Below are 12,825 nucleotides of genomic sequence, written 5' to 3' on the forward strand. Positions count from 1 at the left end.
GTGCACTGTTGGCCCCCTCTCCCCACTGGAATGTCAGCTCCCCAGGGACAAGGATCTCTCTGCCCAGGACAGAACCCAGCATAACAGGTGTTCACATATTTGTTAGATGGAGAAAGAACCATCACGGGGACCACAGGTGCCAAGCCCTGTTCCGTAGGCCTTACAGGTACAAATTCCTTTGGGCTTACCAGCCCCACTTCACAGGTGAAGGACCTGGGAGTGCCGGGGGGGGGGGGTGAACCAGCTCAGACGTCACGCCCACTCCCCTCTGCCCGAGGTGGAGGGGCCAGCAGCCCAGGGAGCCGGGGGCACCTGCTGTCTCCAAGTGGTCCTACAGGCACCAGACACTGAACGCTCTGGAGTGAGGCAGGTGTTTGGGGGAGAGATTTCGACTACTCTGACTTGCTGAATTACGTGACTGTGTTACTTTATTTTACCTTCATCAGTTTCCATTTTTATCCAACACTCCCCGATGACCAAACGGTGTGACCACAGTCCAGTCAGAAAAGGTACAAGGCTTAATGGGCTGGCAAGAAGGCAAAAAAAAAAAACAAAACTGATGGCAAAGATGAGAGATGAGAGATCCAAAAATACTTTGACTCCGAATTTGGTGATATTCGACCTCAAATGCTCACTTAGCCTCCCCTCATTAAGGAACATTCAATTCCTAATCACAGACTCCCGTAGGTTAGCAGGGTTGCAGACCTGCAGAGTCTTCTGTTTGTTAAATGTAGGGATCTGGGGCGCCTGGGTGGCTCAGTTGGTTAAGCGACTGCCTTCAGCTCAGGTCATAATCCTGGAGTCCCGGGATCGAGTCCCACATCGGGCTCCCTGCTCAGCGGGGGGTCTGCTTCCCCCTCTGCCCTCTTCCCTCTTCCCTCTCGTGCTCTCTGTCTCTCATTCTCTCTCTCTCAAATAAATAAATAAAATCTTTAAAAAAAAAAAAAAAAAAGGGCGCCTGGGTGGCTCAGTTGGTTAAGCGACTGCCTTCGGCTCAGGTCATGATCCTGGAGTCCCGGGATCGAGTCCCGCATCGGGTTCCCTGCTCAGCAGGGAGTCTGCTTCTCCCTCTGACCTTCCTCCTTCTCATGCTCTCTGTCTCTCATTCTCTCTCTCTCAAATAAATAAATAAAATTAAAAAAAAAAAAAAATGTAGGGATCCGTTTGCACCTTCCAGTGACATGTGGCCTCCTGACCATGCACTTACCACCACTTCTTCCAGAAAGGCCAGTGACATGATAGCAAAGGCACAGGAAGAAGCAAGGAGGGACAAGGTGCTGGACAGAAAGAACCAGTGAACAGAGAGGACGCGGATTCCTGGTGTCACAAACAAACAGGCAAGAAGGCAAGCGTGGGCACCTCAGAAGTCGGAAAGGCCCATCCCGTGCAGGGGGTGGTGGAGGGGGCTGGCTGCTGCGGTCAGGGCCTCTCCTCCACCCGACCCCAGCAGAAGTGCCCAAGTCGGAGAAAGTAACACAGAGGACTCGATGAGGGCCATGAGGCAGAGGTGGGCAGCAAAAGGAACATGGGGGGGGGGGGCGTCAAGAAGCAAAGAGCAGGCCTGCAGTCCTTACTCCCGCGAGCCCTGGGAAGCCAGTGGCCAGGAGTGCCGGGCCCACCTGGAGCAGGACAGAGGGTCCCAAAGGCCCTGCAACGGGAACAGCAACTCTGCCCATCGCACGCCCTTAACCCTCTCGCGACCTCCTGTACGACCCCTGGGCAAGCTCCGGAAGCATCTGGGGAGGCACAGCCAGAGCCCAGCACCCGCAGCTCTGCACGTGGCTACAGGGTCTCACAGACACTGGACAATAAAACTCGAATGAAGTTAACTTTGGCTCAAAGCAGGTTCTCAAAGCAAGTGTAACTGGAACACGCAGGACACAGCATAAACAACTCCCAAATACGGGGCTCTGAGGACACTCGGGCTGAGGACACTCGGGCTGAGGACCCAAGCTGCGAATCCAGGGCGTGTGAATCCAACATGGCAGGAAAACACCTGCTCTGCCACGTGGAAGGCTGGGGTTGGGCCCTGGGCCTCTCAGCCCCCGATGAGCAGGGCCTCAGGGAGCCTCAGTGTCCGTACTGCGCTTGGAGGGGAAGCGGAGGCAGTCTGCGGCGGAGCTGTGCAAGGCTCCGTGGTGTGAGCCGCAAGGCTCCGTGGTGTGAGCCGCAAGGCTCCGTGGTGTGAGCCGCAAGGCTCCGTGGTGTGAGCCGCAAGGCTCCGTGGTGTGAGCCGCAAAGCCCCTGCCAGCTCCAATGCAAATCTGGCCCATTTCCTGTCACATGACACCTTCTGAGGGGAGAGTGGAGGTCAGCAAAGGACACAGAAGTCTCCATTTTGCACGGCTCCGGGGCCAAGGTCAAGCTCTGGAGTGAGACTGAGCTGGGTGAACCTCAACTCCTCCCTCAAGCTTCCACTGGCTCGTCTGTGAAATGGGAACAACGGAGGGCTGTCCCGGGGATTAAACCAGACAGTGCCCAGAAGCCCCTGGCTGAGCACCTGGCCTCACCAAAGGCACAAAGTGTGCGCGGACCGTCGAGCGGACAATGACACTTTGTCTCAGGGCCCCTGGCGCCGCCCCCACCCAGCCGTCCACCCCTCAGCTCCAGCCCGACGGAGAGATCAGCTAACAGATCCACACTCCGCCGCCACTTCCTCCCCAACCTGAGGCGAGAGCTGGGGTCCGCTGCCGCCATACCTTTCCAGTAGTTTCTAGGAAACAGTGCAATTTTGCAAGATCAGATCTGTCACGATTTTCAAACACGTCTCGAGTCAACAGAGGCTCTTCCCCTTTAAACGCTGGGTCCTTACGAGAGCCCCCCATCACTCCACAGCTCGATTCGGTAGAGTCCACTCCGCGTCTGGGCCCCTGTGACAAGGGCCTGGTGGGTTCTGCCCTCACTCTCTCCGACCAGCCTGCCTCCTGCCCCAGGCCACCGTCATCTCCCAACCACGTGCGGCCCCCGCTTCGGTGGCCCTCTCCAGCTCCTCCGTCCCAGCCCCTCCTGTCCAGGTGGGGCGCCGGTGGGGGGGGGGGCCTCTCCCAACCAGAAATCGGCCCGCCCCCCTGCACCAGCTGAAGTCCTTTCACCCCACCTGGTTCCCCGCCCCACCTCGCCTGTGCTTTGGGACACATGCGTTTTTGCAAGACCCCGGGGGCTGCAGCACATGCTGCCTTGCTTTCCCAGCAAGCCTCGGCCTCGAGTCTCCCAGCTCACGGACTCGTAGCTCCGACAATGCACAAAGTCGGACAGAAAGCCCCGAGTTCAGCTCCCGGCTGCCCCGCTTACCAGCTGTTGCATGGGAGCAAAAATAGCCACCTCGCGGGGCCGTCAGGAGGACGGAGCAAGACCGCGCGCAGTAGCATCTTCGAGCGCATCCCTGCCTCCCGCCTGCCTCCCTGGACTCCGCCCACTGCTGTCCCCCTGTCCGGTCACCGCCTGCGGGGCCCCTGTCGGCCCCACCCAGACTCTCAGCCACTGGAGGCCAGCCCGCCCCTCGTTCAGCCCATCTCGGCAGACGGGCAGTAGGTGCGCAAACATTTGCCGAATGAGAGGCCGTGCTACCCACGTCCCCCCCGCGCCTTTCACGCCTCCAAGGGGCCCGCCGAGGCCGCAGAGGGGCTGCCAGAGCCCCCTCACCTGAGGTCTTTCAGCCGCTTGCAGTGCTTCAGCATGTCCGAGAGGGCGGACATGTAGACCACCTTCCCCATCATGCCCAGGTTGGCCAGCGAGAGCGACTGCAGCTGCTGGCACTGCAGGCCGATGCTGACCAGCCCGGAGCCCGTCAGGATGCTGGGCAGCTGGGCCAGCGTCAGGTGCCTCAGGAACGCCAGCTGCCCGATGGCGGCCACCTCTGAGTCCCCGACGTTCTGCGCCCGGCTGCAGGGCGGGAGGGAGTTGCGGATGGCGGGCTCGTTGCGCGGCATGGCGGAGGAGAAGTTGGACCCGATCAGCTCGAGGCGCTCCAGAAAGGGCACGTCCTTCAGCAGAGACCAGAACACGGAGGAAGGCTGAGGGCCCGCCTGCCCCGAGAAGGGGTTGGGGCAGGACTGCACACCGATGCGCACCTTCTTGCCAAAGCCGCGGGGCACGGCGTGCATGGCGGGCTGGGCGGGCGCGCGGTCGGCCCGCGGCGCCGAGTCGGCCACGGAGCAGACGGGCAGGGACAGGGAGCGCAGGTGGCGCAGCCGGGCCAGCAGCTGGCAGAGGTGGCGGCCCGGGCCCTCGGAGCTGTGGTGGTGGGCGGCCGAGAGGTTGAGGTGGCGCAGGTTACGGCAGGACGCCACCAGCGTCTCCAGGATGCCGCTGTCGATATCGTCCTCCGCCTTGCGGAGCAGGGAGTCCGGGGACAGGCAGTGGACACAGCCGCTGAGGTTCAGGCTCGCCAGGCTGCGGAGCTCCTTCCCGCCGTTGATGACCCGCTGGATCAGGTGGCCGCCGGACAGCGTGCAGCGGCTGAAGCTGAAGTAAAACGGGTTGTTGAACTTCATGTGCTGGAGCAGGGACGAGCCGTTGAGCCAGGACTTGGGCAGCTGCAGGGCGTCCAGCGCGACGTTGCGGGCCATGGAATCCAGGAGGTTCTTGGTGGCCCCGCTCTCGGCGAAGCTGCCAGGCACAGAGATGAGGAAGGCATGGAGGTTCTCGGGCGTGCGGTCGCTGAGCACGGCCAGGTAGAGCCGCACCACCTCCTGATTGATGTAGCCTGGGGCCAGGCGCGCATAGAAGACCCGCAGGTTCTGGTAGTGGGGCACGTTGCTCTGGCCCACCATCAGCTGGCCCGAGAGGATGGCGCCCTCGCGCGTGCGGTCCAGGATCTCGAAGTAGAGCAGCAGCTTCTCCAGGCTGGTGCAGCAGGGCACGACGCCATAGGAGGGCGTGTACAGCGTCTGCTTGAGCTCCCGCACGCGGCTCAGCGTGGCCTTGCACTCGCCGCTCAGCTGGCCGGCATCGAAGCCGGGGCTCACGTCGATGGCCAAGGAGCGCAGGTGCTGCAGGGCCGAGAGCATCTTGGAGAGGCGCAGGGAGGTCAGGTGGCAGCCCGAGAGGTTCACCTTGACCAGGCTGCGGCAGCGGGCCACGTGCTCGATAGTGGCACCCGACAACCAGTAGCAGCCGGCCATGTTGAGCTGCTGGATCTCCCGGCCGATCTCCTTCACCAGCTGCTTCACTTTGTCCTCGCTCGCCTGCAGGAAAGGCCAAGAATGGGGGGCGGGGTGGTCAAGGAAGAAAAGGGGCTGAAGACACCCAGGCGACTCCTTCACCTTTACCACTCAGGTCGCGCCCTCCCCCACGACACTCAGGGCCTCACCAGTCCAGCGGAGGGGAGACACTGGAGGGGAGAGCTGGCCCCTCCTCCCCCTCCCACACGCTCACCTACCACAGGCCAACGGTCAAGAGGCCCCAGTTAGGCGGGAATGTAAAAACGGTGCAGCTGGTGTGGAAAAGTGTGCTGGTTCCTCAAAAAGCTAAACACAGAGTGACCATGTGACCCGGCAATTCCCCTGCTAGGCGTGCACCTGAGGGAACGGGAAAAACAGGGACTCACTCCCCGCTCCCCGATGTTCACAGCAGCACTAGTCCCAGGAGACGGAAACAACCCAACGCCCACCGACAGACAGAACCAACACAGTCTGCACATACAAGGAAAGACTATGTAGCCACGGAAAGGAGCAAAGCTCTGACACACGCCACAACGTGGGTGAACCTTGAGGACGTCACCCAAGGGAAAAGAAGCCAGTCCTAAAAGATCTCATGTTGTGTGATTCCACTTACACGAATTACCCAGAAGAGGCGAATTCACTAGCAGAACGCAGAACAGAGGTTACCAGGGGCTGGGGGGAGGTGAACAGGGAGTCACTGCTCACAGGATCCAGAGTTTCTGTTCGGGGTGATGGAAAAGCTCTGCACATCACCACAAATGGATGCACCGCGTAACATACAGCAACACGCACTTAAAAATGGCCAGGATGGTACGTGTTATGTTGACTTGGGGTTTTCCGAATCACATGATGGAATCGTGCCCTGAAAACTTGATCCTTTACATCATCTGCATTTTCACATCTTAAGTATTCCTCCAACACCTACCGTGGACTGCTCAGGTGAGCCACGGTACGTCTAGTGAGGGAACCCGGGGGCCAACAGCAGGACGTCCTGGCCGCTGCCAAGGAGGCCTTCAGCAGCAACACTGCCTGGAGCGCCCGCGCGCGTGGTGTGCGTGCATCCCGATCACTTCTCTCAGGTAGACGCGTGCAGGACACGAGCATCTCCAATGCTCCAGATACACGGTGCTGCGACATTGCGCTGGGGGCACCTGCCCCTCCCTCTCCAGGAAAGAACTCTCCCGGGCAGGAAGCCTGACCTTGGCTCTGGGGAGTCAGCTCAGCCTCCCCGCACACCCACACTCTCCCAGCAGAGAGGAGCACAGCATGCTCTCACAGAGAGAACCAAGCTCTGGAGGGGCCTCACTCGGGGTTCAAATGCATAGCTTCACAGCCAGTGACAACAGTTAGGAACCCCTCCCACAGTCTCCTAAAATTTGGGTTCCAGTCAAGACCTCTATTGTTATCTTTAAGATATGTCGTCAACTGACTTTCAACAAAAGTTGCAAGGCAACCATAAAAAGGAATAAAACCTTGCCATTTGCAACAACATGGATGGAGCTAGAGAGCTTAATGTTAAGTGAAGTAAGTCCAAGCAAGACAAATACTGTATGATTTCACTCATATGTGAATTTAAGAAACGAAAGAGCGAAGGGAAAAAGAGAGAGAGACAAATCAAGAAACAGACTTAACTACAGAGAACAAAGTGATGGTGACCAGAGGGGAGCGGGGGGACTGAGGAGTGCACTCGTGGTGAGCACCAGGTGATGTACACCTGAAGCTAATATAGCACTGTATGTTAACTGTACTGGAATTAAAATGTAAAAACAAAATTAAAAAACTTGCAAGGCACTTACTGAGGAAAGGACAACCGTGTCCATAAGTGATGTTGGAACAACTGAAGAGCCGTATGCAAAGAAAGGAACCCTTGATCCTTACCTCACACCACATATAGCGATTAACACAACAGGGATCGCACACTTACCGTAAGAGCTAAAGCTATAAAGCTTCTATGAGACAACGTAGCAGAAAATCTTCACAACCTCAGGTCTAACAGTTTTCTTCAACAGATTACAAAAAATATGAGCTCGAAAAATATCAATAAATTGCACTTCAACTTAAACACTTATTCTCTTCAAAAGATACTGTTAAAAAAAAAAAAAAAAAACAGAAAGGCAAACCACGGACTCTGAGAGAAAATACTCACAATACGGGTATCTGAAAAAGGATCCAGAGTACAAGAGAACTCCCAGAAGTCCACAAGAAAAAGTCCTACACAGTGGCTTCTGGAAAGAGGATATAGGAACAGCCCAGCCCTGGATGGAAACAGCACTGTGGACACCCCAGCACCCTACCCAGGCCAGGTAAAAGCACAAGGCAACATCTGTCCCACCCATCAGAAGAACGGACACTTAGAAGCCCGGCCAGGAGGGTGCAAGGCAGCTGAAGGCCCACACACAGCTGCTGGAGGGTAAGATGGTGCCTCCCCACACCACCGAGAAAGTTCCAGAACCCACTCCTGGGCATCTGCCGGATGCCCCCCGACTGGGTGGCCCGCTACCCGCAACTCTCGGCCTCTAGCTTTCATCACCTCATGTGTCTCAGAGGTTGAGCCAGTCAGGACTCTGAGCGCCCGCCCCCTTTGTCACCAGCCACACGGCGCCCCACTGCCCAGCTATGCTAGTCCTCAGGTGGGCATGTGGGCTGTCCCACCCCTGCAACCCCTGCCTCACCTCATAGTCCTTCTGCAGCAGCACGGTGTGGGTGAGGCTCTTGTCCAGGCACAGCACCGCGAGCTTCCGGCAGGTGCGCCGGACGTTCAGAACCAGGTCTGTGCTGGGGACGTGGCTCAGGATGTGCAGCAGGATCTCATCCGAGAAGCCGAGAAGGTGGGCGCCCACCACCATGGCGGCTGCTGCAGGGGGCATGTCGTCATCGTTGGATGTGTCCTGAAAATAAGGGCAACACCGAATTCCCATGGGATCCCCAAGGGTGGCCTTCATCCTGGCCTCCTCAACCAAGGACAGGTGCCAAGAGCAGCCCTCGCCATAGTCTGTGGGAAAGAAGGTGCTTTTACCAAAAATCTTAACTGCAGAGCAAGAAGCCATGATACTCTTCAAAAGCCCCTTTTAGATCTGCACACTAGGATCTCTCGCCAAAAGTAAGAGATTCAAAATGAAACTTCAATTCTTTTCCAAATTTAAGGGATTTTTTCCTACTAAAGGTCTCCTATCAAGTCTGGCATGTTTCAGACTCAACTTAGGACCACTGGCCAGGGCTGTCCGCTTGTGAAAGCTGCTATTCTCCCACTGTCCCAACGTCATACTGGATTCTTAAAACACTTGGGTGGGAGAATTCTATCAAGAAACAGTAAGAACTGGGGCTAACAACAGTGACTTTACCTCTCAGGGTTGCTGTGATGGGTATCAAGCCCTCAGCCAGTGGCCGGGGGCAGCTAGTCCCAGCACTGGGATTAAGGGCAAGAAAAGCCAGAAGAATGAAACTATCAAGTCCTTATGAATAAGAAACAGCACCTAGGGGCGCCTGGGTGGCTCAGTCATTGGGCGTCTGCCTTCGGCTCCGGTCATGATCCCAGGGTCCTGGGATCGAGCCCCGCATCGGGCTCCCTGCTCGGCGGGGGGCCTGCTTCTCCCTCTCCCACTCCCCCTGCTTGTGTTCCCTCTGTCACTGTCTCTCTATCATATAAATAAATAAAATCTTAAAAAAAAAAAAAAAGAAACAGCATCTACTCATGACATTAAGATCAGTACTACTAGCTAACAGGGAGCCACCCTGCCTTATCACACTTTCTGGCTAGGAACTCACGTTGTACCTCCCGCAAGATGTCCACACATTTCAGTTTGTTCCAGCAGCTATCTGCAAAAGGTTTTCTTCCCTAACCTGGGCCTTCCACCATTCCTGGTTGATGTGTACAACTGAGAGGGAGGGGGGTTCAACCCAGGTTGGTGGGACATGAAATCCCCAAATCAAGGACAAAGGAACTGCAGGCTCTCCGTGGTGGGGAGGGATCCCTGTATCTTCCCAGCACTCCCCAGGAGGGATCCAGGCCCCCCCAAACCGTCCTCACTGAGGGGGTGCCTGTATGACTGCTCCCAGGAGAGAGCACCCAGGATTATTTCCCCTGCCGTTTCCAGAGATTCTGTCTGCAAGCCCTCCTCCTCCTCCGGCCTGACTTTTCTTCTGCACATATTTGCAGGGATGGAAGCGCCGGGGCCTGGAAAGCCCTGCTGCTGCCATGGCAACCATGAACCCCGGGGCGCGAGAGCCGGGCACAAGCCCCACGCAGCCTCCAGGGGTTTCCCGGGCACTCGGACTGTGGCGCCCCTCTACTCGGTCCTGACAAGCTCCACAGCCTGCCAAGCCCTCCCCAGGCCTGGGAAAGGGTCTCAACAAATATTTCCCACCTAGTTAACAGCATTGGTCCTTCCCACGTTCCCTCCTCCGTAAGAGGCAGCAGCCAGATGTGCCCTCACTGCTCCCCTTTCCATCTGAGGTGCCTTCAGTCCTGTCTCGCTACTCCCAAGGTCTGCGAGGGCACCCAAGTCCAAGGGGCTAGTGTTCTCAACCATTAGTGACTTTACTTAGCTCAGTGCTTCCCAGAGCCAGTCGTGGGGATCAGGTTCCCAGACCCTAGCCCAGACCTAGGGACTCGGTCTGCAGGGAGAGGCTCAAACAGAGGGATCCTTATCAGGCAAGGTTGGCAACAGGGCTCTGGCAGGGAGAGGGCCTAGGGGCAAGAGCGAGGAATGGCTTGAATCCGCTGAGCAGCCTGAGACAAACCCCTCCTCACCCCCTATGTGCAGATTTATCAAAGTAAGAATGCCTTCTGGGAGCAATGAGAACACAGGGCAAAACAGTGTAAGAAGCTCCAGCATCATATAATGTCCACACTATACTACTAATACTGAATTTCTCTTAAAACCACCCAGAAGTTACAGAGGCACCTGGCTGGCTCAGACAGTAGAGCATGTGACTCCTGATCTCAGGGCTGTGAGTTCGAGCTCCACATTGGGCATGGAGCTCACATTAAAAAAAAAAAAAAAGAAGATACCATTAAAACCACCTAGAAGTTACATTAAGAAGAAAGAAAAAAAAAAAGGCAGGAACTCAGTTCCAGCCCCCTCTGTCCAGTCTCAGCACACCCCACAAGATGACTTTCCCCACATTCTGTGCTCCTAAATGCTGCCCTGAGGCCAGCCCCCTGCAGGCACTTGGGAGCAGCTGGGTCCCCCTGGTCTCCAAAGGCCGATCCTGGGAGGTGGCTGCCGGGTTTGCAATAGTCAAGTCTCTTGCCTGGAACCCAGACTTTCCAAGCCAACGTCCTGTGGTTTCTAAGTCCACACACACACCTTTTCCCTAGGAAAGGCAGAAGCTCCGCAGAGGCCAACAGCAAACAAGGAGTGCTCCCTGGGAAAGGAGTGAAACAAAACTGTGGCCCGGAGAATTCCCACCTCCACACACACCCGTATATGGCATCTGCTTCCCTCCGCCTCTCAGAACGATGTGTTCTCGGCCTCGGGGAAACTAAGGCAGACTCATTCTCCATCTCAAAACCGTTAGGTAAGGGGCGCCTGGCTGACTCAGTCAGTAGAGCAGGTGACTATCGATCTTGGGGTCGTGAGTTCAAGCCCCACAGTGGGCGGAGAGCTTACTTAAAGAAAAATAAAAGGGTAAGTAGCCTGACATCAGACTCAGGCTGGGCCTGATCAGCTGAAACTGCTCTTCCCTCCACAAGAAAAGGGCTGCTGGGGCTTCCTGACAGGTCCTGGACAGGCATCCTGTGTGGTCTGCGGAAAATCAATCCAGGGATGAGGACAGACGGGGGTCTCTCAGGTGCATCTGGGAACCATATGGCTAGAACCAGATGATGACCGCTTATAGTTGGTTTGAAGTGTAAGGGTTAAAAAGAGTTTAATGCACTTCTCAGAATGTAACATTTCACAATTTTTTTTAAGAATTGAAGCAAAAAAAAAAGAAAGGAAGAAAAAGAAAAGAAAAATTAAGTACTGAAACTTCAGTACCTGCCCAAAAAACATCCCCCCTCCCAGATGTTTACCAGTCAGGTACCCAAAGAAATCACAGGATTCACAAACCAACTGATGAGATGTCTGGACTGATGTAAATAAGCCAAAGGGAGAGACAGAGATGAAACGAGATTGCTCACGTGTTAACTATGAAAACAGGGCATTGGTCGGGGGGTGGCGCCTGGCTGGCTCAGTCAGTGGAGCATGTCGATGTCAGGGTTCTAAGTTCAAGCCCCAAGTTTGGCATAAAGCTTACTTAAAAAAACAAAAAAGAATAAACACTAAATGGAAAAAAAAATTCTTTAAATAATGGGGCAGAGGCGCCTGGGTGGCTCAGTTGGTTGAGAGGCTGCCTTCGGCTCAGGTCATGATCCTGGGGTCCTGGGATCGGGCCCCGTGTCTGGCTCCCTGCTCGGCAGAGAGCCTGCCTCTCCCTCTGCCTGCCACTCTGCCTATTTGTGTTCTCTCTTTCTCTGTCAAATAAATAAATAAAATCTTTAATTAATAAATAAATAAATAAATAACGGGGCAGTGGGTACAACAGAAAGGCTCATCACAGTGCACTGTCACGATGTGAAATTGTTATATATAGCATATTTTGCATTATAAAAACTGTTAAATCACAGGGTCAGTCAGAAGAGGTGCACGATTGTATGGGTTTCCACTCTACACTCTGTCCCGCTTCCTAGGTCCCTGCTTCTCTAGTTGGCAATTTCTGGAATGTGCCCTGCGCCATGCCTCCAAGCTTTCCCATAAGCTGTTCCCTCCACTAGACATGCCACCACACAGGAAAACTGCTACTTTCAGAACTTGGGCTCAAAGCCTCAAACACAGTGAAGCCCTCCCAGCATCAGCCAGGCGGGTCCTGCCCCTCCCCTGCGGTACCAGGGATCCTCCTCTCCTTCCAGCCTCATCTGATGAATTGCCCCGGTTTGCCTGCTTGCTTATCTCCTCACTAGGCCAAGAACGGCTCCGGAACAGGGATCTATTTTTCATTTCCAAGAGAAAGCAGCACAGAACCAGGTGAGTCAACAGATCACCACTTCAGAATCATTTGAAGCATTACAAGAAACGTAGACCCCTACTCCCAGAAACTCTGGGAGTAATCTGGGAATCTACATTTTAAAGCTGGTAATGACTTTCAAAATCAGACCACCTCATTCTGGAATCCTACAGTGGGGAGAGTTGCACAACCTTGTGAATATATTTTTTTAAAACTGCTTTGGGGATGGGGCGCCTGGGTGGCTCAGTCGTTAAGCGTCTGCCTTCGGCTCAGGTCATGATCCCAGGGTCCTGGGATCGAGCCCCACATCGGGCTACCTTCTCGGCGAGAAGCCTGCTTCTCTCTCTCCCACTTACCCTGCTTGTGTTCTCTCTCTGGCTGTCTCTCTCTGTCAAATAAATAAATAAAATCTTAAAAAAAAAAAAAAACTGCTTTGGGGCACCTGGCTGGCCAGTCGATGGAGCATGCAACTCTAGATCTCAGGGTTGTGAGTTCAAGCCCCATGTTAGGCATAAAGCTTACTTTAAACACACACACACTTTAAAACTGTGAATTTTATGCTGTGCAAACTATGTATCAATAGGTAATAAATAGGGCGCCTGGGTGGCTCAGTTGGTTAAGCGACTGCCTTCGGCTCGGGTCATGATCCTGGAGTCCCGGGATCGAGTCCCGCATC

The 12,825-nt window shown here is 55.3% G+C and overlaps 1 protein-coding gene across 5 annotated transcripts in view; it reads right to left on the minus strand.

Moving 5' to 3' along the window:
• FBXL18 (F-box and leucine rich repeat protein 18) overlaps positions 1 to 8,112 on the minus strand; it is a 58,041-nt gene extending 49,929 nt beyond the window's left edge. The window contains exons 1-2 of one of the 5 annotated variants that reach the window (XM_081819037.1): positions 7,835 to 8,111; positions 3,643 to 5,186 (exon numbers count right to left, since the gene is read on the minus strand). In XM_081819037.1, coding sequence (XP_081675163.1) covers positions 3,643 to 5,186; positions 7,835 to 8,104 — 1,814 coding nt within the window. In that variant the 5' untranslated portion in view covers positions 8,105 to 8,111. The other 4 variants (XM_081819038.1, XM_081819039.1, XM_081819036.1 and 1 more) reach the window with 4 other exon arrangements.
• Between the last annotated feature and the right edge of the window lie 4,713 nt (positions 8,113 to 12,825).

The sequence above is a fragment of the Leptonychotes weddellii genome, chromosome 5, assembly GCF_054177405.1.
Source record: "Leptonychotes weddellii isolate Sample4059 chromosome 5, ASM5417740v2, whole genome shotgun sequence".
Taxonomy (NCBI): Eukaryota; Metazoa; Chordata; class Mammalia; order Carnivora; family Phocidae; genus Leptonychotes; species Leptonychotes weddellii.